Below are 26835 nucleotides of genomic sequence, written 5' to 3'. Positions count from 1 at the left end.
GCCAGTGTGAGTTGTGAGCGGGGGCTACAGTTTCCACGTGGCGATCAGCCCTTGTGGCTCTTTATCTCTGAAGCACCTTGTGGGTGGATGTGGGTGGCTTTCTCCCACGGAGAGAGGATTTTCCATTACAGAATGGGACGCGCCGCAGGCAGAGCACTAGTCTAGAGCCTTACTCCGTCTGGAAAGGGCCAAGGGCTTGTCCAAGGCTCACAGAACTCAGAGCTCGCTGGCACAGGCCGCCCTGAACTGAGCAGGGAGAAAGGTTACGGGTGTCCAGCGGGGCAGGCCTGTCCTTATAGGGGCACGCGGAAAGTGTCTGAGTGTTCTTCAAGTATCCCACAAAGGCCCGGGTTCTAGAATTTCTACTCAAGAAGAAGGGCGCTCCGCACTGCTTTCCGCCCCTCGCGCATCCCTGTGGGACCCCGTGGAAGGGCCTGGTGGCCCGTTCCTGCTAGCAGCGTGTCCTGGGTGCCAGAACAAAGTTCTCCGTTTTGCTGGTCGGTCTTTTGGTGCCCTGGGCATATCCTACCGTAAGTTGCTTTCTGCTGCTTAAACAGTGGTGTTCTGAAACAGGTTGGCTTTGGTGCGTAGACTGGTCCTGCTGTCTCTAGATATCCGTGGGAATAAAAGCCCTTTTCTTGTAAGTCTGTCCGAGATGACCGATAATGGGACCCCTCCACAGTGTGGCTCTGGGGTTTCTGGCGGTAAAGGTGAGAGAAACTCGCTGCGTTCACCTTTCATCTGGCCTGAGTCTCGGTTTACATTCTCGCTCCACAGACAGTTGGTGAGGTCTGCTTGAAACCTCGATACTGCTGGGTTCGCCTTCTGGGCGGAAGTCACTCAGACCGGAGCTGAGATTCTCGCCAGCCTCACTTGGCTGTTGGCAGTTTTTCTGACCTCCCTGTGTGGGCTTTCTCTGCAAAATGGGTCCAGTGTTGAGGGCACCTGGGTGGCTCAGTCGGTCAAGGCTCAGGTCATGATCTCACCGTTTGTGGGTTTGAGCCCCGCATCGGGCTCCGTGCTGATGGTGCGGAGCCTGCTTAGGATTCTGTCTCTCTGCCCCTTCTCTGCTCTCTCTCTCTCTCAAAATAAATAAATAAACAAAAAAATTGTTTTTAAACTGAGGCCGCAGCAGGCCCAAGGTCCAGACGCCTGCTTGGGTCCTTTATGTCAAGGGAGAGGCACCCCTCTCGTAGTCACCCCTACCCTGCACACAAAGGTGTCAGGCAAGTGGCTGCAGGCTGCTGGGGGCCCACCCCCCTCTCCCAGTGGGGGGGGGGGGTACTGGGCCCACTGGGAGAGCCACAGCTCAGACTCACTTGTAGAACTCGGAGTGGTCCCCTTCAGGGTGGTGGCCTTTGTGGGGTCTGGAAAGCGCTCTGGTCTGCCTTCTCGTGCGAGACACGTGGGGTGGCTGTGCCCTGCACGTGAGCAGAGCTGGGTTCCATCTCAAGAGATCCACTCGGACATCCCGGTCTGACTCCGCATCTGTGAAATGGGAATGGGTCACGGCCCTGCCTGGTATTTAATGAGCTCGGCACACAGAGTCCCCAGTTCACAGGGTGGCTGCAACTTATCCTCAACGCTGCTCTCTGTCTGGTGTTCACCTTTCACCTCTCGAGCTACCTTAGGACTTGGTCTGTTCCAGTTCGGCAGAAAGAAGGAGGGAGGGAGAACGGAGACCGGAGACGAGGCAGGAAAAAGCCAGAGGTGAATACCAGCGTCCCCTCTGGGGCTGGGGTCTGAGTTGCGAAATGCCTGTCACACAAATCGTCCCTCCCTGCCTCAGGGGCAGGAGACCGGCTGTCCTGTAGGTGAAGGGCACAGATAAGGGGTGGGTTTGGCTGGCTGTGGGTTTGGCCTGCTGACTTGAGGGTGAGTCCATTGGGATGATGGCCAGTGGGGGAGGGGAGGCCATGGCCGTAGCCCCCCCCCCCCACCCCCCCCCACCCCCGTATTCTGCATCAGCTCTGGGCAGTGACCTGCTCCTGGAGGCGTGAGACCCCTACTGCACAATGTGTAGACCACTGTATCGCCTGCCTCAGGGCGTCTGAACGCCTGCTGGCCGCCAGGGCCAAATCCCTCTCTGCACGAGGCAAAGGCTTCTGGGTGTTTCCAAGGAGCTGGTGTCCTCAGAGTCGCAAGCTGTGAACTAAGTGCAGATGACAGCCCAGTCATGAGCCCTGAAATCTGCCTTTCCCAGCCAGACACGAACGTGCTCCGGCCGCAGAGCCAGTCACGCCGAATCACGGGACTGGAGCTGAGGCCTGTGGGGTACTTCACAAAAGCGCGTGACCTCAAGAGAAGTGGGAGGCTCTGGGTGGGCATTTCTGACCCTGTTTTCCCCGGGTCACGGACCCCCTTTGATAATCCAGTGGAATGTGCAGACTCTGGGCAGAAATGCGTGGCGGGCGTATTAACTCCGAAGCGCGCCCAGTCACGGGGCTCTCACGGCCCTGCCCGCAGACGGTGGCGGGGGTGGATCTGACGTCTCCAAGCCGGCGGTGCTTGAACTCACACCTCTCCTCACAGGCTCCTGCCCCAGCCTTTGAAACCAGTGTTCTCCTCCCCTCTCTGCAGCCAGGGAAACTGAGGCAGCGGTGGGCCGAGAGCCCGGGGCTGTGGCACTGTCCGTGCTGAACTGCCTTTTCTCATCACATGTGTGGGGACACCAGGCCACATCTTTGGCGAGAGCGGCAGATGCCAGGATCGCCACCTGTGGGCGCCCGGTCAGCCGGGGTGAGGAGACGTGGGCCCCGACTCGCTGGGAAGTGCTTTTCCCCCTGACCGAGCCCCAGAGCCTGGATACAGAGCCGCCTAGGGAGCCTGTCCTCTTCTCTCCAGGTCTTCACCTCGCAAAGTAGCTTCTGGAGCAGGGTGGTGGACCGCTGCCCCCCAGCGTGCGCCCCTTCCCGTGCCCACGCTGACCTCCAGTCCCCATGCCCCTTCTGTGACCCATAGCAGGTGCTGGGAACCAGGGGTATACCTGATTCTCCGCCCTCAGGGGGCATGACCTTCGCGCCCTCGTCTGGATTGCTGGCCCAGGGTGCCACCCAGAGCGCGCTCGTCCCCACCCCCAGGCTTCATCCCGCCGACGGGACTAGCCCTGCCCCGCCCCAGACCACTGCCCAGTCCAGCAGCTTCTTGGCTCCCGGCAGAATCCCGGACTCTTGCTTGGAGGCTGGCTGTCCCGGGTGGCTCTCCAGCACCCGCGTCACACACACCTGTCCCTGTGGACCTGGGTCACACCCACCCCTCCCGCTAGGTGAGGAATGGGCACCAACTTCCCATTCCTGCTCCTGGCGCGTGTTTGCAACCTGATCTGTGCTCCCGAGTCAGCCTGACCTTGCTTGCTGGCAGACATCTGGCGCTGCTGGGACCCAGCCGATTGTCTGTGATTGTCCGTGATTGTCCGTGAGTCCCTCAAAACGTAGCCAGTATAGAACCGAGGCCACTGCCCAGAAACATGAGCCTGAAGCCCCCTGCGACCTTCTGGCCGGCCTCGTGTTTGTCCAGGTCTGCGTGAGCTGCCCGAACCTGGCACAGACACATTCACGTCCGGCCTGAGTTATCTGGAAGGCCCAGGGCTGCTGCAGAGGCAAGTTCTGTGAGTCCCTGGGGCTGTGTGACCCGGGGCTGGGCGCTTAGCCTCTCCGGGCCGGTGTTTCAGAGCTCAGAGCGGGGGCGCACAGGCCGATCCTGCGGGGGGTGTGAGTCAACAATCTCATCACAGCGGGGGCAGGTGACAGGGACTGTCCAGAAATGAAAGACGGCAGGGCAGATGTGCCTGGGGAGGGCAGCAGTGGACGGGCTGGGGGAGGGACCAGGAGCTATGGCCCTGCCCTGTGAGGTGTGGGTCCTGTAGTTGGAGCGGGGTGGGGGTGGCTGGAGCCACCTGTAATCTGGGCACCCGTGCAGCAGCACTGACGTGTTAGCAGGCCCTGGACGCGGTGTGTGTGTGTGTGTGTGGTTGGGGGGGGGGGGTCTTCCTACAATCATGTTAGACATCCCCCCCCCCCCCCCCCGGGGCTAAGGGAAGGGTCCGGGGGGGGCGGGGGGGGGGGGCGGCCGGGTGGGGCGCTGCTAGAGGAGTGTCTCCCCCACCCAGAGGCCCGGCTGCTGGCTCGCCCTGAGCGGCACCAGGGTCGGGGGTCTTGGGAGGCCGGGAGGCCGGACCACGGCTTGGTTAGTGGGCATTTTGTTCGGGCGGATCCGTGGGGTAGGGCGGCTGCACTCGTCGCTGCCGGGGCGCAGAGGCAGTTTGAGGGCCCGCTCCGGGCTTGTCACGGGTGAGGGTCTCCAGGGGCGGGGGCTTCTTGGCAGTGAGCCGCTTCCGGAACACGGAGGGAGAGGGCTTGTCAACCTTGGCTCTTCTCCAGGGTGGCGGGGCTCGCGGAGCCTCAGCGGCGTCCGGTCTACATGAAGACCGCAGTTCGCGGTGTCAGGGCTGGAGGCCAGGGAGCAGAGTCGGGGTTGGGCCCTGTCCTGGGGCCACCTTACCCGGTGGGAGGGAGACACTATAGCTCCAGGAAGGCCCTGTCGCCTAATGGGGGGCCCGCAGGGGGGATGCCCACCCGGGATGCTCTTGGCTGGCACTCTTCTGGGCACAGTCCCTCCGGGCCCGCGCGAGAAACCCACCGTCCAGAGAGCGGCAGACGCCTGTCCAAGGCCCCACGCTGAGGGGACGGCCTGCTTCAGACTCTGGTCTAAACCAGCACAGGGCACTGTCCTGCACCCACCCGGCCCCTCCCTTTAGACGGTGCCCAGGACACTTGAATCACGGGTGTGCGCGTGGTGGGTGGGTCTCTGTGGGATTTGCCCCCATCGGTGGGTGTCAGCCTGACTGTACGTCCGAGTCAGCAGGTTGGGGGGGTGGGTGGTGCTCCTCACGAGGAGCTGGGATCGAAGCCCCCGCTCCAGGGGCCAGAGCTCGGGAGTTGGACTCGGGAGAGCTGAGCGTCTCTCCCCACTCCCTTGGTGATGGCTGTGTGACTTTTGGCAAGTCAGACAACCTCTCTGAGCTCCATTTACCCAACTCTCAGGGGAGGGCATCGGGTTGGATGCTCGGCCGTGCTCTCACCCTCGGGGGCCGCACCTCCGGCAGGTTTTTCTCTCCTTTTCCTTCTTTAGTAAAAGTGCTGAAGGAGCGGGGGGGGGGGGGGGGGGGGGGGGGCAGTGGTTCTGGGCCACCGCGGAGATCACCAGGCACTGGGTCTTGGGAGCAACGGCCTGGTCTGTCCCGCACAGACCTGCACACCCTGTGGTGACCTAGGTGGAGTACCGCTGAGCCCGCATGTGAATTCGCCCCCCGGCTGCCGTGAGGAAGGCGGCCCAGACGCGCCAAGTAGCCTGCCCCAGATCACACAGCAGGTCAGAAGGCGGGGATGCGCTCAGAGCTGAGGCAGAGCTCCCCCCATTCTCCAGGACTCGTGCTTCAGAGAAGCCCGCCAAAGTGAGAAGTCGCTGTCTGCCAGGGGCGCTGGCAGATTTCGGAGCAGACCGAATTTGCCTCTTGCTGGCGTGTTTGCAAACGAATGCGTCAGCCCCGTTCCTGAGGCTGGCCGACACCCCCACCCCACCCCACGCCCACCCCCGGCCTGCCGGGCCGTGGGGTCAGCTGTCACCCAGCCCTGGTTAAAAATGGAAAAAAAAAATACAGAAACATGTATTCCAGGGCTGGTCGTTTGAACTTGAAAAGCCAAGTGTTCTGGGGAATTTGAAAATGTGATATTAGCCTATCAGTCATTTCTTTTCACAGAAAAGCAGTGAATCAGCAAGACCTGGGGGGGGCGGGGGGGGGCGGTGCTTGAGAGCCGGTGTCCCCGCTGGCCTCTCCCGCAGGCAGTGGCCTCTTTGCCAAGGGAGCCGAGGGAGCCCTGGGTCCCATCTCAACAACTCCTTGGAGCCAGGCTGTCACCTGAACTGGTTCAGTGTTCTAGCACATTCCAGAATGAGGTCGGCCCTCTCAGACGGTTCCGGGGTGTTGTTGGGTCCCACGTACTCATTTTCTTGGAGCCCAAAGAAGGTGAAGCCGCCCTCGGGTTCTCCGAGTGGGATCTCTGGACCAGGACAGTCAGGAATGCAGATTCTTGGCTGGAATCTCACGCTCTGGAGTAGGGCCCCGACTGGCTCTCTTACAAGGCCCTCAGGGGCCTCTGGGCTCCCTGGAGCCTGAGACCCTATCTGCGTTGGCAGGGATGAGAAAGTTAAGGCAGGAAAGGAGGAAGGGGGGGCAGGTGATCACGGCTGCCAGGCCCTGTTGGAAGGGGGGCTCGCAGTGAGCCCGAGGACATCTGGACCTGAGCGAGCCCCACGCTCCTGAGCACCTGCTGAGCTCTGGGCCCCTGAGTGTGCTGGGTGGGTTCGCATAAATACGGCAGAGGCAGAACGAGACCCGCCGAGCGGCTGGGCGCCCCTTCGGAAGTCAGGCCCCTGGATGACTACTCCGCCCGCTGCCTGGCCACGCCAGCCTGAGCTCGCAGAGCCTAAGCGAGTGTGCGGTCACCGGCTGCTGCCCCGGGAGCTGCCACCTGCAGCCGAGGCTTGGGGTTCGAACACCGTGATGTTGACTGGGGCGGGGGGGTAGGCTCCAGGGGACAGCCTGGCCGCTTTCTGGGGCCCGGGTCTTAGGCCGGCTCTGCTCCTTGGTCCGGGGCTGCCCCAGGCACACCCGGGGGACCAGGCTGGCCGAGCTTCCTGGAACTGACACAGCCTGACGGCCACTTCCTCTCCTGCCTCCCGCCTGCCAGCAAAGCTCTGGTCAAACAGCGCTCATTTGCCTGCGTCTCCGTGCCATCTGGCCTTTTCCTGCCAGTGAGTCCCCCACCTGTGTGAGGTAGCCTTGCTCACTAGCGGCTCTTCAGCAGGACTCAGGCAGTGAGGTTCTAGGCTTGGGGGCTCTGACCTTGGGTCCTTCCATCCTGGGGGGGTGGACAGTCCCTGCAGATCCTTGGTCCAGGAACGAGGTGGGTCCATCACTGCGGCCGCCTGGGGGGACATTGGACTTGATTTCCTGATCAGCAGGTACTGGCCAGTAGCCAGATGCTGTGCTTTCTGGATGGTTCTGTTGGGCTTGCTTATGACCTTCCCCTGGTGTGTTTGACCTCAGGTCAGCAGAGGGAATGGGCCAGCTTCTGTGCGTGGAGGGCACTGAATGATAGAGTGAGTCTGAGTATAGAGCAGGTGCTCATACACTGTTCTTGTTATTAAGATGCTTGCTGGTTTTGTTACCTGAGGAAGTACAGGCCTGACCACTGGGCCTGATAAATTCATCAGCATGGTACCTTCAGTTGGTGTGCTTTTTTTGTGTTTTCTTTTGCTGTTTTTAAATGAAAACAGGCTCCCCTTGCATTTTGAGCCTCCCCTCTGCGCGAGGGGAACAGCTGAATGAGCCGACGGAACACCTAACGGGCCGTTTTCTAGAAGCCAGGTGGGGCCAGGCTGGGTCCTGCTCACATAACCCCCTCCCAGGGGCAGAGGCCAGGGCCAGGAGGAGGCTGGTGGCCTGAGTGCTGGTGGTGAGTATGCTCCCCCCCCCCCCCCCCCCCCCCACTCACAGCCACCTGTGCTGTTGTGAAGGTGGCCCCACTAGGTCTGGGGAAGCAGAGTGGGGAGCGTGTCCTGAGTCACATCTGACAACCACCGGTGGCCGCACCCCCAGGACACCCTGTGCTCGGGGTCGAGGAGGGGGAGTCTGCAGACGGGAACGGAAGCCCCCTAGTCAGGCTTGGAGCCGGGGGCAGGCTCTGACTGTGACCAGGTGTCCTGTGAGGCCGGGGGGCCGTCCCCCTTCACTGGGCAGCACTGCCCACCATCGAGGTGTATCTGGACAGGAGGTGGGGTCGCAAGTGGAGCCCCTGCTGGCCCGCGAGGTGGTCGAGGTCACGGCAGGACAAGGACGGGACAGGCACACCCCTGAAGGATAAGCTCCCGGTGTGGATGCCCCAGCCCGCTCCTGGCTGTCCTCAGGCAGCCCAAAGCCGGCTTATCTCCCTGGCCCCAGCTGCCTCCGCGTGCCAACTCCGTCGTGCTTATCTGGGGGTGCCAGCGTGGGGAGCTCCCCGACAGCGCATCCGCCTGTCAGCCGGCCCGCTGGGCAGTGCCCCGCGGTTACCTGTCCTCTCCCGGCCGCGGAGGGCTGCGAGTCCACGGGGCACGGGGACAACACAGCTAGCCTGCAGGGCTCCCACCCAGAGTCCCAGCATCCCCCCCCCCCCCCCTTCTGAAGGCATCTTGTCAAGGTGTAGGAGCTTAAAGGCAGGGTGGCCGAAATGCACGGACACTGCTCTGGACGCCACCCCGGGGCTGCTTCTGTCAAGGCCACAGGACAGTGGGTCCCTGATGAATTCGTGTATTTACTTAAGATTACGTTTCATTTTGAAACTGTTTTTAAAAGGAACACTAAGGAGGATGTTCAAGCATTTATTTACTCGTTGGCCAAAAGTAAGTGAACATTAGAATTTCATCAGATGTTTCAATCCCTTTTCTAAAAGAAGTAAGTGTTACAAGGTCCTGTTTGTTCTGTGATCAGTTCCCTTCCCCTCCAGCCTGCAGCCCGCCGGCCCTCCTTGCCTGGGGCTCAGGGTGTTCTAGCTGGAGCAGCGGGGCCCAGGGGCCCCGGCCTCTGTCCTGCCCCCGTGAGCTGGGGTCTCTGGGCAAGCCAGCTCCCCGTCCTGGAGCCTGAGAAACGGGGAGAGGTGTGGAGACACCCCAGGGAGCAAGTCGTGCCGCCAGAGCCGGTGGCGCTCTGCCGGCAGTGCCGTTCCGGGTTTCTAGAGCCTGGCGCGGCTCAGGGGGGCAGGGCTGGCGGAAGAAGCGGGCTCCCGCCTCGGCTACGCCACACCTCCCCTCCCCCTCCCGCTCCCGGGGCATGAATGGAGGAATGATGCAATGGGCCGGCCTCTTGCCGAATGCGCTCTGGGGCTGGTGGGGGGGGGAGGGGTGGGAGCGGCGGAATGCTAGCTGCCGTGGCGCCAGAGTCCTTCCCCACTTCCCCTATAAGGTGGTCACACTCCCACAGAAGGAAATGTGAGGCCGTCCCGGAAAAGCCCCCGGCGGCCCCACCCTCTCGGTGTGCAGAGGCTCCCTGGGACCGGGTGGCAGGAAGGAACAGCCCGAGCCCGGCCTCACCTTCAGGGCCCTTCCATCCTGGATCCCAGCCCCGCAGCAGGTTGGATCAGTACCAGTGCAGGGAGAGGGAATTCATCCTGTCCCTGGCCTTCACTGCGATTCCTGGGGGGTGTCAGAAGGGCCCCAGAGGGTCTGCCCCCTAACACCTCGGCACAGGGGGCCGCTGTGAGCCTCTGTTTCGTCTTCTGTGCTGAGAATGGCAGTGCTGACGTGGTTAATACACCACAGCCATCTCCCTGTTGGCTCTGAGGGCCTGGACGGAGTCTGTGCCCGCTCCCCGGGGCCACACAGTGAAGGTCGCCAGTGCTGGTTGCCCCGGGCACACCTCGGTCCCTCATCTTGGCCGGGCGCGGCTCCTACTTCAGGACGGTGATGTGGACATTGTGTCTTGAGCCCCACCGCCCTGAGGCAGCTCATTTTACTGCGGACCTGGCCGGTGCAGGTGCAGAACCACAGCCGAGGAGCCCAGGGGGCTGGGCCGGGGTCCGGGCCAGGCCCAAACGTCGCAGCTGTGTGCTGTCACCCAGTGCCGGGATGTACTGACTGTTTCAGCTTAGGAAGGGCAGCTAACTGCTCTCAGGACAGTTTCCACCTGAACCCTTCCTGCCGGGCACCATCTTGGTAGGCCATTGCATCAGCCAGAGCTCAGGGCAGCGGAGGAAAATGGGAGTGGGGGAGGGTGCTATTAAGGTGTCAGTTAATTTCCTGGAGCGATAAGCAGGTGGCCGGTGAAGCCTTAATCTTCTCCAGAGCACGCTGGGCAGAGTTCCTGTTTTTCTTCTACCTGAACTGCCTCATCCACTTCATTAGTGTGGATTTATTTCTTTGGGTCCTACTCCCCGAACTGTAAAATTACATGTAATTACTCTGGCTGGGGAAAGGAGCCACCTGGGGGTCTGCTGGCCCTGGGTTGGCTGTGACCGGCAGAGAGGAAACGTGAGCAGATCCTGCCAGTGTTTCTTACCTTTCTGCAGTCCTCAGAGAAGCGGGGAGGGCAGGGGCCCTGGGGGGGGTTCATGGAGAGACCCCTCCCAGCTCCAGCCCTGCTGGTCAGTGTGGAAGGACCAGCCCCGAGCTCTCTCCCGAGGATTAGGGAGGGCAGGGGGCCTGGGGGGACTCATGGAGAGGCCCCTCCCAGCTCCAGCCCTGTGCTCTCAAGGATTTCCTGGTGTGAGTAGTCCCTGCACAGCCGATTTCTAGCACCTTCGTGAAGGTGCTGTGCCCAGTCAGGACCAGAGTGTGACCAGCTCACCCTTAGAGCGTCTGTCTGCATTGTAGACCACCTGAGCATATGAGAGTTAGAAACAGTGAATCGGAAGGTCTCGGTGTTGAGCATTTGTTTCTTTCCTTTGTTCTAGTATAATTTTGTTTTGCTGTGAGTTTATGGAGTGGCCATGAGGTCCCTGAGCACACACTTACCCGTGTCTCCTGCACACCCGAATATCCCAACTTTGGCTCAGGTCCGGGGTCCCACAGGGAGCCCCGGCGGGGCTTGGGTGTGCGTGTCCAGGCGAGCTTATGGAGCCTGGTTTGGCAGCCTGCCTGGGCAGCGCCCCCTGCCCGGTCCCATCTCCCCTCCCTTCCACGTTGGGGGGCTGCGGGGGGGGGGCCGTCTGTGATAGGTGTGATTTTGTCTTCAGTGTTTGCTGTGAAAATAGCAGTAGGACGGGGCGGGGGTGAGTGCCTATTGTGTTCTTTACCAGCTGGACCCGCCTGAGTGGTGTCGGCCCCCCGCGCCCCGGGCTGTGGCCTCACCTTAAGTCCCCACTTCGCGTGTCAGAATCGCCCCGTGGTGCCAGCACTTGGCTTGTGAAATAGTTTTGTGCTACTAGTATCTCACCTGTTTCCTCGGTGGGATTCCAGCAGGTTCTCTCTGCAGAAAGGGTTCCTTGCCTTCAGGAAGTGAGGTGGGCTGTGCGGGCACCTAAATCGTGCTGAAACCGTGAGAGGCGTGCACAGCGAGCGCAGCCTCCTCCGAGTGCAAATGTGCAAATGTGCAAATGTGCGTTTGCAACCTACGCTCCGAAGGCGGGGCCGCCCAGGTGCGCAGCAGGTGGGGTGGGGGAGGGGCGGGACCGGCCGGGGTGACCTCCCCGTAGGAGGTGGAAATTCATCCCTTGAAACTCCTTGATGACGGTCCCGGGGGGCTTGTGGGACCGTAGCTTCGTCGAGAGTCAAGTGGTGCAGTCCTCCGCCTTTGACCTTGGGCCTGGAGAAGGTCAAGCATAGCGGAACCCACCGGCTGCCTTCTCACTGCTGCCCTCTCTCTACAGTGCTGCTCACGGCCGTGAACTGTTACAGCGTGAAGGCTGCCACCCGAGTCCAGGACGCCTTCGCTGCCGCCAAGCTCCTGGCGCTGGCCCTCATCGTTCTCCTGGGCTTCATCCAGATCGGGAAGGGTGAGTGTAACCTCTGGGCCCCCGTCCCCGAATGCCCCGCGTGCGCATGGTTTCATTTGAGCCGTCGGCAGAGAGACTGAGCATCACCCCCCCACAAGTTAAACCCACCGCGAGCGATGGGGAGAAACAGACCCACCCCGTCCCCTCCGAACCTCACTCTCCTACCCACACTTGAGGGCAGGGGTCGGATGGCGACGTGGGGGTTCGCAGAGTGACCTTAGCGCTGTGCCAGCGCGTGGAGGGCGCAACGGGGTGGAGCTCTTGCTGGTTTGCCTGTTGCTGAGGCGGGTCTCGCATCCAGGAGCACAAATCTTAAGGGCCTGTCTGATGAAGTGTAGCCGCCCCGGGGGAGGATGTGGGAGCCCCCCCCCCCCCCCCGGCCATGACGTCCGGCGGCTTTCGGTGGTGGTGTGGCCCGCAGCGCCGGGAACAGAAGTAAAGTTTCTCCTGCGGACGGGGGAGGGCATCAGAGATCCCGCAGCGGCTGGTGCAGGGCAGCTCCTGAGGGCCCCTTCAGAGAAGGTCGCCGAGGGGCACACAGGCGGAGCTCGTGTCCCCGGCCCCTGCACTGGCCCCGTTCTGCGTGCCCTCAGGGCACTGGGGTGCGGGAAGGCAGTACCCGCCCCCCCCCCCCCCCCAGCCTGACTCCCCTGGTCGTGGGGGCGAGCCGGGATTCGGACCGGGTTTACGTTGTCCAAGGTCCGTGCTGGCACCAAGCTGCAGGTCTGGTGCCGGTCTTCCCCACTGTGACACCCCACGTGGGCAGCTGCAGGCGTCTTTGTTCCCGTCCACCCTCTTCACCCAGCTGCTGGCTAGCTGGGCGTGGAGTGGGTAGAAAACCCCTCGTGGCCCCACACCTGCCGTGTCCTCTGAGCGTCTGCTGTGACACCCAGAAATTCATCTTGTGGTTCCGGACTCTCCTGTTTCCTTCCCTGTAATGGCCACGCGGGGCACTGTGATTTATGGGGACCCAGCGTCCACAGACCACGGGCCTGTGCAGGGGGGCGCGCGTGACTCCGCAGAATTGGGTGCACGCGGGGCTGCGGTGGCCGCCACAGTGCCTGCCCTCACGGGCCCTCTTCTGGGGGTAAAGAGAGGCCCACGTGCTGGTCCACACTGACCTAGTAAAGTGGCAGCAAGAATCCAGAGAGTTTGGGCAGATTGTCGTCATCGAGCACGTTAACGTGTAAGAAGCTCTGACCACCCAGCACCCACGGGCTCTGGTTCTGTCGGCATCGAAGGGGAAATTGCGGCTGATTTCCAGATCACTTTCTGTGGAAGGTAGGTCACTGCTTCAGGAGCTGGACGTCATGCTGAGAGTGTGTCCGACCGGTGCCTCGGCCTCAGTGGTGTCAGATCACCCACCCACGCTCGGGTGAGCCCCCCCCGGGCAGGGCTGGGGGCGGGGGCGGGACGTGCCCCAGTGCGTGCCTCTGGGCGCTCCCGCCGCACTCTGGGAGCCGTCCTGGGGCTCGGCTTCTGGCCTCTTCTTTAAGACAAGACCTTATCTTTCTCCTTATTCCTCGGGTCTTGAGGACCCTGGTCGGGGCTGAATGACTCTGAAGCCTCGTGAGGAGCAGCTTGGCCTGGTGGGTGGGACCCAGCCGACCAGGCTTTGTGCAGCCAGGACGCTCGGCCTTCGAAAGACTTGCCCGTGAAGGTATTTGCTTGGCTGGTATGATGAGGAATGTGGAGGGGGCGACCTGACTTTTGTAAAAACAGATTTCAGTAGGGATAGCAAAGGGCTTTTGTTCAGCTAGAATACCTAATATGTTTATAATCGTGTTGCTGTCGAAAGCCTCCTCCTCCCCAGAGCAATTCCTTCCTCACTTGGGATACGGTGCAGCGCCTGTAGAATCTGTCTCCTGGTTTTCCTCAAGAGATTTATGTCGTTCCCAGACGAATGCCTTCCCTTCCGGGGGACACGTTGCAGACGTCGACCCCCTTCTCCTACGGTGGAGTCCGTAGGTCCGCCTGCCAGAGGCCCTGGGTCCCCGTGCTGGTGGCTTGGTTGTGCCCAAGCATCGCGCAGACCCCGGGCGCCCCGCTCCGCCGGGCATGGTGGTCGGTGTCCTCCCCACCCCCACCCCCACCCCCAGCACCCAGGTGGGCCCAAGGGCCGCAGAAGGGACTTGAGGCCAGCCGGCCATGGGTCGGCCGTGGGCCCCACTGGGCTCGTTATCTCGAGACCTGCGAGCGGTTGTTCATCACACCGTCCTTCGCCAGAACTTCCCGGGCCCCGAGTACAAGTCTGTTGGCCCCGGTGGCCCCTGCTGGCCAGAGCTCGGCCGTGGGCTGGGGACCCCAGACAGCACGTGAACAGGAGAATTGCAGACGGGCGGGCGGACGAGGCGCCAGCCGGGACCAGGACTGAGGGCGGGAGGGGGCGGCTGGACGCAGGCGCAGAGTCGAACAGAGAGACTGCTCTGCAGGGTCCCGGGCCAAGCCGTCCCGCGTGGGAGCAGCTCAGCTACCCTGCGGCTGGGGCTGGGGGGCCCCGCGGGGTCGGGCCTGCGGGCCCGGCGTCACGCGAGTTGTCTGCATTTGCTCCCAGCGTCCTCCAAAGGGGAGACAGAACTCAGGTCAGCATTTCAGACCCAGTGGCTGCCGCACAAAGCGTGGGCCGCTTGGCCGGGGAGGCCACAGAGGCCCTTTGAGGCCCGTACCTGCCGGCCGCCTCCACCTGCTGTGTCTTTTGTTCTGTTGGCTCCTTACTGGACACCCTGCAGGCGCCGTGGCCCCGAGGTCAGGCTGTTCCCGAAGCCAAGTAGGCGTTTCCCAGCCCAGAAGGTGGGAGCGGGTTGCGACAGACGCGTCCCTGTGCCCAGGCCCCTCCCGGGGGGCACACAATGGGACCCTTGTGGTTTTGCGTGGGCTGCAGCATCGGGAGGGGGGAGAGCGGCCGGTGTGGACGACCCAGTTGTACAGATACAAGTGCTTCCTCCCTCGCCGCGTCCCCCTGCACGATGCCCTCTGCTGAGGGAGGTCGTGGGAGGCGTAGTCTCCACGCGCCAGGCAGTCCTGCTCCCCAGCCCCCTGCCCTCCCGAGCCCCCAGCAGCTCACAGAAGTTCACCCCGCTTCTGGGGCGTTCGTCCCAGTTGCCAGGACACCTGGCCGTGGTTTGTACCACAAGTGGAGGCTCCTGGCTTCCGTGTTGATTATCTCCTGTGTCTGGGCACTGTCCCAAAGTGACAGGGGGTCTCGGGATGGGGGGAGACGGTCCCGGCAGGATGGGCAAGCCTGGCAGCGAGGAAGTGGGCTGTTGCCCCTCAAAGTGGGGGGCCAGACACCCTCAGTGTTACCAAGCCTAGCCTCCCCTCGCAGAGGACTTCGGGGCTCGTTTCAGCGGGGCTCAGGGTCGGGCCGGGATTGCAGGACCCTATAACGGGCCATGTAGGGCTAGGGTTCGGTTCTCTACCCTGCACCGGTTACCTGTGGCCCAGGAACAGGGATGGGACTGTGGGATGGGGCAGGGCCATCACCTGGTGGCCGGTGCCCGTGACCCATCTCCTCGCTGAACGTTGAGAGCCACAGGTCACGGGGCTACTTGGGAAGGCGTGGCAAAGCTACCATCGAGGCAGGCTTGGTGGTGTTTTCCTGTGGATGTTCTTTGATAATTTTTAGTTGAGGCCTTTTCTTTGGGTCTGCACGCCTCTGCACTAACTCAGCATCCAGAGTTGTAACAGATTCGAAATCACATGGTCTGCTTGGGCCACCCTGTGGCAGGAGATCAAAGCTCCTGCTGGCTCGCCTGTGCCCTGGGGCGGCCAGGAACAGGAGGTGGGGGCAGAGCAGCCACAGAGCCCCGCGCTGGGCACGGTTCGTTCCCAGGGGTCTCTGGCGGCCTGTTCAGTAGGGAGCGGGCCCCTTTCAACTGGGATTTGAGGTTTGCAGCAGATCTCGAGGCCGAGGGGCCAGCTCCTCCAAGGGGTCAGCTCCTCCAAGGGGTTAAAAGACGGGCGCGTCTGCGATAGATGCTGGCCAGGTGAACAAGCACTGACCTCTCAGCCTCCCCAGACCCAGATTCCTGCCCGGTTCGTAGACCTCAGGCAGAGCTGGAGCACAGACACCAGGCGTCTGGGACTCGCCCCGGGGTGGGACAGTGGGAGAGAAGAACCTGGTGAACTGGCCGGCAGGATGCACCCTCTCCGAGGATGCTGGTGTCTGGATGGAGCTGGAGACCCATCGCTGTGCTTTGTCCCCAGGCCCACTGAGGGCTCTGATCGTGCAGAGTTGACTTGCCCGGGAGGTCTGGTGGCCCCACGGGTGACAGCCCATTTTACAGAACAGGAGCCCGAGGCCACAGCTTATCCCAGGCACGTCCGTGAGGCACAGAGTGGAGACCAGTGAGTCTGACCCATACAGAGTGAGGCCCGCCAGTCTGTCTGCAGACAGTGTCCTGTTGTCCTCCTCACAATTCTGGGGGACAAAAGTCCAGAATCAGGGCTGCGTTCCCTCTGAAACTCAGGGGGATTCCTGCTTGTCTGTTCAGGCTGCTGGCGTCCCTGGGCTTGTGGCTGCAGCACTGTGCCCTCTCTGCCTCGTCCCCTGGGCCTCTCCCAGTGGCCTCTGTGTCCTGTAAGGACACTTGTGGGCTTCAGGGCCTACCCTCATCTACGATCTCATTTCAAGACCCTTACCTTAATTCCATCTTCAAAGACCCTTTTCCAAATCAGGTCACATTCAGAGGTTCTGGGCTGACATGAATTGGGGGGACCCTGTTCAGCACATCTCTTGACATAAACGGCCATCCCCTGGGGCCCCAGAGGGATAAAGTGGGAGCAGAGGCGGAAGGTTCCAGCACGGTGGATGCTCCCCAGTTTGGGATGACTTTCCCGTGGTGTCCCCGTCCCAGGAGGGGTGCCCCTGGGCTGGTCTGGCTGTGGGAAAGCACTGGGTGGGGATGGGGCCTGGCCAGACCTAGAGTTCTGGCATTTTCTGCAGCTGCCTCCCACTGCCCATTTCCAGACTGGGGCGTTGACAGGCTCCCAGGGCCCCAGAGAAGGCCTGGGAACGCCTGACCAGGCCTTCCTCCCACACAGAGGTCGGGCTGGGTCTCAGGAGCCGCAGACCCTGTAGGGAGCCCTTGTCCTCATTCAGGAGCCACGGGTCTAGCACACTTCCCTGGTGGGAAAAAGGGCCACTGGGTGCCCTCCCCCACCCGTCATCCATGACTCCCATCGCTGCGTCCGTGTGACTCAGAGATCTGGGCTGGCTTTCTCTGAGAGCAGCTCCCTGGGGCCTCTGAGCATCCCCCCGCCAATTACCCCGCTTCTCAGGGGGTCCCAGTGGGTGGGAGGCAGGCTCTGCCGGGACATCACAGCTTGCCGACGGGCACGTCTGGCCGTGCGTTGGCGTGCACATTCCTCGCGGCCCGTCCGGGAGGGCGCTGGCAGTGGCCTCGACTTAGGGGATTTAGGGCTGGGACGGGCAGACTTGAGCAGAGGGGCTTCGGGCTAGCCCGCGGCACGGAAGAGCAGAGGGCCGGGCCCACCGAGGTGGCAAGCTGCCTTCTCTTGAGGCAGCAGTTCGAGGCCGCTTTGAGGTCTGCAGAAAAATTGCAGAGAAGGGGCGTTGGCACAGGGGACCCGGTAAGTTGTGGGTCCCAGGGTTTCTGCCCCCCACTTGGAGCCTACAGCAGGACGTGCCGTCTGTCTGTCCATGGCCATCAGTCTTGCCTGCTCACAGAGTGGGCTGGGGCCCGGTGGGGACAGAGACCGACTGGTCAGCTTGGAGCATAGTGGCCATCGGGGGACTGTTGTCATTCACCTCTGTCCAGTGCAGCCCAGTTTGGGGTCTGGGGGAGTGAACGGCCGGCACAGCTCACGCGTCTGCCCCAGCCACGGGAGCAGCGGTGTGTGGACCGGGCTTCCGTTCCAGAATTGTTGCCATCTGGGGGCTGCCCTCTGCCTTCCAGGGTGTCCAACAGCGCCCGTGGCCTCTGCCCCCTAAATGTCCCCAGCCACGATAGCCCCCAGTGTCTCCAGACGTGGCCGTACATCCCCTGGTTGCCGAGGGCAGGCCAGTGTTGGAGACCACGCGTGGGGTCTAGAGTCTGCCCTCCTCACCAGGACAGTCTGTGTCTCTTTGCTGCGCCCCACCCCCTGCTCACCGCCTCCGTCGCCGCCGGGCTCGGTGCAGCTGCCGACACACATCATTCAGCGGAGGTGTGGCTGTCTCGCCCGCTTCTCGCTGGCCTGGAGACGGACAGGCGGGGCCTCCCGCCAGCTCTCCAGACCTCCTTCCAGAATGCCTGCTGTTAGGGCTCCAGCCCCAGCAGGACACCAGAACAGTGAGGGCAGGCACAGCCAGTGTCCCTGAGTGGCCGCCCAGGCCAAGTGCCACACGGATCCGGCAGACCCAGCGCCCACTCTCTGATGCCCGTCAAGAAGGAGGGGCCGCGTGCTTGGCCAGCATTTGGTCGGGAGCCCGGAGGAGCTACGGGTCTCCCTTCTGGGCCGGCGTCCAGCACAGGCCGAGGCTGAGCACGGCCAGGAGCCCTGCCGGGGACGCATGCGAGCCGGCCACTCTCGAGGCAGTTCAGGCTCCTGTCCCTCCCTGTGTCCCTGGTGTGCCGCCGCCGGGCCCACCGTGCCTGTGGGAGGTGACGGCCTGGAGGAACTAGCTGAGGTTTGCCCGGTGCCTGCCCCAGCCCACGCTGGGACAGGAGCAGGAGGCCCGCCAGCCACGCTCCACGCTGCGGGGTCTGGCGGTGCTGGGATGTCCGCCTTCCTCCAAGGGACCTCGGGCACTTTGCAGACAGAGTGAGGCCCCAGACAACTGAGGGAGGTCCCGGCAGATGACCCAGCCACGCTGGTCCTAGGAAAGAAATCTCATGGGCTGTTTGGGAGAGACCTGGCTGAGGCCCCCAGTGAGATTCTTTAATCTGTGTTTGGTCCGAGCAGCTAGTATTTTCCTGGCATTTTAGACACTGCAAAAGCAAGCTTGTAAATCCCAGAAAATACTGTTCTACATCAGGAGTTCCGTGCCCGGCACGTTCGTCTCAGGCGGAGGACCGTGTGTCCGTGTCAGAACGCTGAGCTGGTGACCGCAGCACGAGTGACCCCTTGGTGAGAACCCTGAGGCTACGGGGCCTGGGGCTGAAAACTTATGGCTCTTACCTGAAAACCCCAGGGCTGTATATCAAGCCTTGAATTTTATCCCTGTGCCAGCACTCGATCCGTAGGGCACAGGGGTCCTTCTGAGCCACCGGCCTTTCCCATGGGTGGTGGTCACCAAAAGCAAGAGCCATCCGCCTGCCTGGGGCGTCTCCAGCCCACACGTGCACACACACTGTGCACGGATCACACACACGTGAATACATGCGCACACGCACGCACACAGTGTCTCTAATTCGGGTGGGGGCCACTTCTAACAACTGCTCCCAAACCCGTATCCCAGCACGTGAAAAAAGAAATTTAACTTGAATAGTAACCAGGGTGCATAGAGGCGTATCCCAGTAGGAAAACTGGACAGATTGATGGGAGAATTACAGGTTTGAGACAAGCCCGCGTTACTCGTGAGGAGCCTTTATTGTGAAAGACCACCAATGTTCTGGAAGTCTCTGCAGGACCTGTGAGCCGTCTCATCGGGCTCCCCCAGACTCTTTGGAGCAGCGCGGCATTCTGGGAGGTGTAGGGTGGTGTGGACACGCACGCAGTGCCTGAGGTCAGACCCGTTAGCCCTCACGATCCTAGATCCCACTGTGTGCTGGCAGTTCCCCACCCCCAGGGCAGGTGGCCCCGGCCTCAGTTTCCCCAGCTGTTGCACAGCAAAAGTACACGGACAGGGCTGCGGGATGCGGCGGAGCTCTGCAGACATAAAGGAGGACACACTCTGGACCATTTCCATAGGGGAGCCGCCAGGACGGAGCCCAGAGGGGCTCCGGACGCTCTTGTGGGGTGTTGTTGAAGGGTGTGCTGTCCCGAGCCAGCACTCGGCACTGTCTCCGCCTACCCAGCCTGGTGACCACCCTGTGACCAGGCAGTCCCACGACCTGGGTCTCCAACACAGGTCACATGCGGGCAGCGGGCTGGGTGAGATGCCAGCCGCCCCGGGGCCTGTTCAGCTCCTCACGAGACCGTGGCCTCATCAGGGGGCGGGGGCTGGGCACCTCAAGGATCCCACATCCACCTCTCAGCTCAGGCTGGGGACCAAAGGCCCAAGCACACCTGTGGGGTCAGGACACACAGGCCTGAGGGCAGAGTCCAGATCAGCGTAGGAAAATGGACCCAGAAACAGAGATTGGGGTCCCTTCTCTCCACCCCCCCCTCCCCACTGCGGTGTTTGCTGTAGGAAACTCTGTGCTCTTTTTGAGGCCTCCCAGGGAAGGGGGTGACAGGCTTTACGGGAACCTCCCTTCCATCGTCCCCTCTGCGAACATCCTCACGTTCCGTCGCGTCCTGTTCCTGGGGTGACTGAGGCGGTCACTTGTGGGTGGTGTGGGGTCCCTTGAGAACTTGGGCTCCCCTGGCATCGTCCACCCTCCCACCCCCGGGGGGCCCGCAGGCCCACTGGCTGTGGGCGACACTGACCCTTGGGCAGCCCCGGGGTCACGTCCAGGGACACCTCGGAGTCATTTTCAGGAAGTTCCATGCTGATGCTTGCTGACGGGTCACGTTCAGCACTGCAGGTAGGAGAGCACAGAGTCAGGCCCAGGCGCCGCTGGCCCGGGGCTCGTGTCACGGGCTCTGCAGGGAGTGTTCTCTGGGGTGACTGGGGCTGCCCCCCCACCCCCGCACCTGCCCTTCTGGGCGCATGGACCACGCACGACCGAGGGTCCACAGAGCTGCCGACCCCTCCCGGGTGGGCTGGCGGCCAGGCCCACGGCCCACGGTCCAACCACGCTGTCCTCCACCTGCTCGCTCCTGGTCCCGGGCAGAGTCGGGAATTTTGCGTGGGTCAGGTGGCTCAGCACGTATTTTGCTCCAGGAACATTCCAGAACTTGCGGTATGGTCTCTGCAGTGCTCTCTGACCAGCATTCCTTTCTGTTTGGCCTTTTCCAGGTGGTGTGTCCAATCTGGATCCCAAGTCCTCGTTTGAGGGCACCAAACTGGACGTGGGAAACATTGTGCTGGCGTTGTACAGTGGCCTCTTTGCCTACGGGGGATGGTAGGTTCCGGAATGTCGGGGTCTCTGGGCCTTGGGACACGCAGGCTGGGTGGGCCCCGAAGCATCCAGAAGTCTGGCCCTCCACGGTGGTTCTGGAGAGTGGCAGGAAAGCCTCTCGGGGCCGCCGCTAGCCCCTTGCATCCCAGAAGAGCACAGAGAGGGTTCCAGAGCAGCCCCGGGCGCTGTCCGCAGCGCGCCTCGGCCCCTGAGAAGATGCTCCTGGAGACAGATCTCTGCTGATGGGCATAAAGCATTTAGGCTGAAGGCCCTGAGCCGGGTGGTTCTCGGCGTCTCCCCACCAGGAGCGAGGACCCTGTCTGTGGCCCTTGCCGGCGCCTTCCGTCCCTCTGGATTCTCCGCTATGGCCCCTACCCCTGGGCCAGGCTGTACTGAGCCGTGAGAGTGGCTGCTGTGCGGCAGGCTGGCGGGCAGGCAGGTGAGAAAGGCGCTGGAGAGGGTCAGGCAGCGGACAGGGGTGCCTCGGGGCACGCTTAGTGGAGTGGTGCCATTTAGCACGGGCACTAAACCCGTGCAGGCCGCCTTTGAGTCTCTTTCCACGTGGCCTCTGAGCCTGACCTTGAGTGCTCAGCGTGGACGTTAATATCCGCACACGAATCGGGCCTGTGCGGGTGGCTGTGCCCAGGACGCTGCCGTTCAGGCTGGACCGTGAGCCCGCCTCAGACACAGTGCTGGCGCCTGGGGTGGGGGACGCAGCGGGTCAAGGACAGGCTATGGGGGCGGCGGCTGATTTCCCTCAGGACAGGGTGTCGCCGTGCCAGCTCACCCTGTGTCCCCAGCTGCTCACCAAGTGGTGGTGGGTGCGGGGATCTCGTCCCCAGGGGCCCAGAGCAGCCGGGGGGGGGGGGGGGTCCCGTGGGATCTGTATTCCCCTAATGATTGTGGGAGGGAAGCGTAATTAAATTCTGCTCTCTCGATTCTAGGAATTACTTGAATTTCGTCACGGAGGAGATGATCAATCCCTACAGGTACGAGTGTGAACAGGGACTTCTGTCATCTTCATGAGAGAAGGTTCTGCCTCCCAGCCACCCACGGGCCCACCCGCGGCCGGGAGCAGTGCGGGGCCTTGCAGGGGGTGGGGGTGGGGGGCTTTGGGGTTAGAACTCGTGCTAGGGAGGTGGGTGCTGGTTTCCAGCCTCACACCGGCCATGTGGTGGCCAGGTGACCTCAGACGAGGTCCCCCCTCAGGAAGGGCAGGAATTCCTGCTTCACGGACCTGGGCTCAGGGATGGGGGGTTGAGTCTCCAGCCCCGGCTCACACAGCTGCCCGTCCGCAGGGGCCAGCTTCCAGCCGCTTACCCGTGCTGGCGACGCATCCCGCCGGGCCCTTCCCCACGCCGCGAGGCTCAGGACCCGGCTCCTCGCCATCCGGTCTGGCTCCACGCCGGGCTGCGCTTAGCTGACGTGCCCCTGCCCTTCTTTCCAGAAACCTGCCCCTGGCTATCATCATCTCCCTCCCCATCGTCACCCTGGTGTATGTGCTGACGAACCTGGCCTACTTCACCACGTTGTCCACGGAGCAGATGCTGACGTCGGAGGCTGTGGCCGTGGTAAGACGCCACCCTGCGGCCTGGCCGGGTCACCGAGAGGCCCGCCCCTCGTCCTCCAACCACACGCTGCCCAGAGGCTCAAGCTGTGCCTTGCTTAGTCCCAGGAAAGAGTAAGGTGCCGGCTCTTAACCCTGGGTCACGTGACACGCTCGGGGTGTTCGAAAATGCTGGTGCCCAGCCTCCCCCAGGCCAGCGCTCGGTCAGCACGTCTGTGGTGGTCCCAGCCAGAGTGATTGGGTTGTTTTAGCTTTCTTTAGTTTTGAGAGAAAACACACGAGCAGGGGAGGGGCGGAGAGAGGACGGAGCGAGAATCCCAAGCAGTTTCCGCGCTGTCCGCACAGAGCCCGACTCAGGGCTTAAGCTCACAAACCGTGAGATCATGACCTGAGCCGAAGTCGCGTCCTGAGCCGCCCCTGCTGGGCATCGTGGACGCTGGGTTCAGAGGAGGGGCGCGGCATCTCCGGGTCCCACAGGGGCGGCCGACTGAGCGCCTTGCCAACCCCCAGACCACGCGGGGGGTCCCCAGAGCCGTTGGTCTCCCCACCTGCAGCGCCCACCCCTTCCACCTTCTGAACGAACCCCAAGCCCCGCTCTGGGCCCGGTGTGCGGGGCCGGCCAGAGGTAGCACTTGTGCTGACGGGGGAACGTGGGTGCCCGTGAGAGGTGCCCGAGGGAAGTGCCCGCAGGTGTGGACGGGGAGTGAGGCCCTGTCCCTGGGACCGCCCCCCGCAGTCCAGTCCCCAGGGGCTCGCTCTGTGTGCAGAAGCCTCCCGACGAGCACGTAGGAAGCCGTCCCCAGGAGGGGGCCAGGCCGGGAGGCGCCGCGGGGCCTGGGGGCTCACGCTCGGTGTTTGCCTAGGACTTCGGGACCTATCACCTGGGCGTCATGTCCTGGATCATCCCCGTCTTCGTGGGCCTGTCCTGCTTCGGCTCTGTCAACGGGTCCCTCTTCACGTCCTCCAGGTGAGCCCGCACCAGGACCAGCCTCCTGTCACCCGGGCTCTGTGGGGACCGGGGCGGAGTGGGGGCCGTCCCTGCACACCGCTGTCCAGCGTGTGTCCGAAAGTCTGCTTCCTCACTGAGGAACACGTAGCCGTCAAAACGTCCCAGTAATGCAGAGCTACGGGACCCGTGGCCTCTACCCTGCCCCCCTGGTCCCCTGCCCACAGGCGACACGACTGTGTCCTTCTGGAATCTCTCACGGGTTCGCGTCAAACACGGCCCGGAGGGGGGGACGGAGGCGAGGAAGGCTGAATTCGCCCCTTTGCCCGCTGAGCCCATCAGGGCCCCTGAGAAGCGCAGGTGGGGAGCCCAGCCCGCGGGCCCGGCCCTCTCGGCTCCCCGCCCCGCCTGGGGGCCCACGGGGCGGAGGCTGAACGCTCGCTCCTCTGTCCGCAGGCTGTTCTTCGTGGGGTCCAGGGAGGGCCATCTGCCTTCCGTCCTCTCCATGATCCACCCACGGCTCCTGACGCCCATGCCCTCCCTCGTGTTTACGGTAGGCAGGCTGTGCCGTCCAGAGTCCCGTCCTCCAGCCCCAGTCGAAATGGGAGACTGGCGCGTCCCTCGGGGCCCGCCTTGGGGGGCTCCCTGGCGGGAGGCCACGCGTTCCCTCTACGTGAAGCCTGTCGCGGCTTCGCCCGGCGTCCGCTGGCTGCAGACGGGAGGTGGACGCTGAGACAGAGCCCCCCGACGCCAGTGTTTCCTCACGTGCTTTCACCGAATGCCAAAGGGCACTGGATTCTTTCATTCCCAATACTATGCGTAGTGGCTGTAAAACAGAAAACCTCGGAACAGCCTGGAAGCGGGTGAGGAGAAGACTCTCCCAGGAGACCGCTGTTGACAGGCAGCTCCCTGAGCTGTGTGGGCGCCGTGCACTCACAGCGTTTGCTTGCTCGACGAGATCACGTTGCGCGTTTTTCTTCAGCTCGTCCGACGTCTGCCTGTGCGGGTGCGCGCCGGGCAGTTAGTTCTCGGCCGCTACGGGACTGACCCCCCTCCCCCCAGGCCATAGGGGAACCGCTCTCGTGCGGCTGGAGGCGCGCCTCTTCCCAGGTGGCTCGCCTCTTCCCAGGTGGCTCGCCACACAGCCACAGGCAGGAGCACGCGCCACGTGTTCTGTGACCTGGGCTCAGAAGTCACCCCCGTCATTGCTGTGCTTTTCTGTGTTAGGAGTGCGAGCCCGTAGGCCCAGCGGACGGAGGGTTTAGGTCTACCTCTCGGAGAGAGAAGGATCAAGTGATTGTTGGATGTGTTTTGGTTTTTTATTTATTGTATCTTGTCATTTTTTTTAACATTCATTTTTGAGAGGGAGAGACAGAGCGTGAGCAGGGGAGGGGCAGAGAGAGAGGGAGAAGCAGAATCCAAAGCAGGCTCCGGCTCCGAGCTGTCAGCACAGAGCCCGACGCGGGGCTGGAACCCACGAACCGCGAGATCGTGACCTGAGCTGAAGTCGGACGCTTCACCGACCGAGCCACCCCGGCGCCCCCGGACGTGTTTTAAAACACTGCAGGGTTTAGTCTCAGTATCGAAACCGCCACGTGGTGGTCACGGCCGGGGTGCGCCACATTTGTTTAAACGACCCCATAGTGAGCCAGTGACGCCGCGGCGAGGGCGGGGTTGGGCGTCCCCTTCTGCTCCCCGTGGCGCGTCTGTCTCTTCCGCAAGATCCAGGCGCCGTCACTGTTTTGCCATTTGCTCCTGCCTCTGCTCTTGGAGAACTCACGTGTTGTCCAGACCGGGCCTTCCCTTCGGAGCCAGAGCGAGCAGGTGTGGTTTCCCCGCGTCGTTCCGGCTGTCCTGCTCACCGCGTCCCCGTTTCTCTGCTTGCAGTGCATCATGACCCTCCTGTACGCCTTCTCTAGAGACATTTTCTCCGTCATCAACTTCTTCAGCTTCTTCAACTGGCTCTGCGTGGCCCTGGCCATCATCGGCATGCTGTGGCTTCGCTACAAGAAGCCCGAGCTGGAGCGGCCCATTAAGGTGAGGGCCTGGCCGCTGGGGGGTCGGCACGGCCCGGGGCCGGTCGGGGGGTTGGCAGTCACGCGCCTGAGAAACAAGGTCTGAGTGTCCGTCAGAGCCCTGGGCTGGGAACCAGGTGGTTCTGTGCCTGTGGCTTGTGGCCGGGCCGGCCGCTGTCCCTCGCTGAGTCTCTGTCTTCCCTCGGCAAGCCAGGGGTCGGGGCCCCTTGTCCGGAGCGTTCTGGTAAGGATCGAGCAAGATAAACGTGGACGTGCTTGTCCGCTAGACCGAGAGTGACTGTTCCTTGGGAATCTCTTAAGTGCTGACACGTGATTGCAGGTGCTAGGGGTTCATCAAAGGATAAAACTGACCCCCTGAGTCTCTGGCCCCCTAGAGCTTCTGTTAACGTGGGAGAAGCAGCACACGAGAACCTGAGTGCCAGGTGGGCGGATGGCCCTGACTGGCCTGGGGCCGTGTGGAACAGCATGTCTGGGGAGGAGCAGGCACCAGGGCGGGAAGGGGAGGGGGAGGCCAGGCAGGGTGGAGGCGGAACTGGGGCCCCCCCCCCCCCGAGGTCCGCCTGTCCATGGCGCCTGCCCCGGCCTCGCCCTGCCCGGGAGAAAGCCGGGTGCCGGCCCGGCCTGAGGTGGGCGCTCTGCCACCTTGTCACCTTCCCAGGGGTGACCTGGTTTCTCCTAAAAGGGGGACCAGAAGGCTGGGCCCCTGCTGAGCCCCGACACTCACATCGTGGCCAGCTGGTGGCAGCTCCCGTCCCTCGTCCTCTTTGTGGTGGCGTGTGGGCCTGCCTGGCAGTCGGCACCTGTCCGTGAGCCTCCTCCCTGGCTCCCCGCCCAGCGGTCCTGCAGAGGCCAACGGGGTCCAGGAAGGGTTCTTCCGGGGGGAGGGGGACCCGGGAACCTCAGTGCCCTGGGCCATCTTGGCCCTTGCGTGTGGTGGGCTCTGATTCTTTGTCAGCCGGGACAAGGGGTGGCCGCTGTCCTCGAGTTAGGCAGGGCCCATGGTGGGGGTCTCCTGCGGCGTGAGGATGAGCTTGCCCAGCAGAGGGCACGGGGAGGCAGAATCGGGACAGGCGCCCCACCCCCACCCCCTCCGGGCTGTGGACGGGTCTGTGGGCGGGTCTGTGGCTCCTTTGCCTTGAGCTCTGCGGGTGGGCTGTCTGCCCCCTGCTGTGCAAACCGCGGCTCAGCCTGTCCACAAAGGGCCCTCTGAGAAGGCAGGTGCTGCCGTGTTATTAGCGGGTAGCCGCGGTCTTCCCAGAAGCGCCGGGTCCCCGCTCTGGGTGACGGCGGGAGGGGTGCCGGACCAGGGTCTCCACCCTGCGACGTGGGAACCGGTGAGGCCGACCTTCCCTGACCTCGGGAAGCCTCCAGGGACCAAGCTGGTTGTCGCCTGTCAGCGCCCCCTGTGCTTAGAGCAGTCCTCGCCCAGCACCGCGTGTGGAGGGTCAGGGTCGGGGAGGGGGACCGAGGCGAGGTCCCCACGGTCAGGAGCCCCCACCTCGCGTGAGGCCGGCTCCGAAAACCAGTGCAGGCCACGGCCGGGCAGAAGCTGGAGCGGCCCCAGAGGTCGGAGCCCTTCTCAGCTGGGGCGGGGGCTGGGGTGCAGCGTGTGCCCTGGGGGTCCCAAGCGGGGGGGGGGGGGGGGGGG

At 63.1% G+C, this 26835-nt stretch overlaps 1 protein-coding gene across 1 annotated transcript in view; it reads left to right on the top strand.

The window, feature by feature from the left end:
* Positions 1-26835, top strand: part of SLC7A5 (solute carrier family 7 member 5) — a 32991-nt gene that overhangs the window by 2192 nt on the left and 3964 nt on the right. The window contains exons 2-8 of the mRNA XM_049622640.1: positions 11403-11528; positions 20536-20641; positions 21583-21627; positions 22086-22209; positions 23069-23172; positions 23608-23704; positions 25039-25188. Coding sequence (XP_049478597.1) covers positions 11403-11528; positions 20536-20641; positions 21583-21627; positions 22086-22209; positions 23069-23172; positions 23608-23704; positions 25039-25188 — 752 coding nt within the window. The remainder of the gene's footprint in view (positions 1-11402; positions 11529-20535; positions 20642-21582; positions 21628-22085; positions 22210-23068; positions 23173-23607; positions 23705-25038; positions 25189-26835) is intronic.

Source organism: Panthera uncia, assembly GCF_023721935.1.
Source record: "Panthera uncia isolate 11264 chromosome E2 unlocalized genomic scaffold, Puncia_PCG_1.0 HiC_scaffold_20, whole genome shotgun sequence".
Lineage (NCBI taxonomy): Eukaryota > Metazoa > Chordata > Mammalia > Carnivora > Felidae > Panthera > Panthera uncia.
This window is presented reverse-complemented; position numbering and strand designations above follow the sequence as displayed.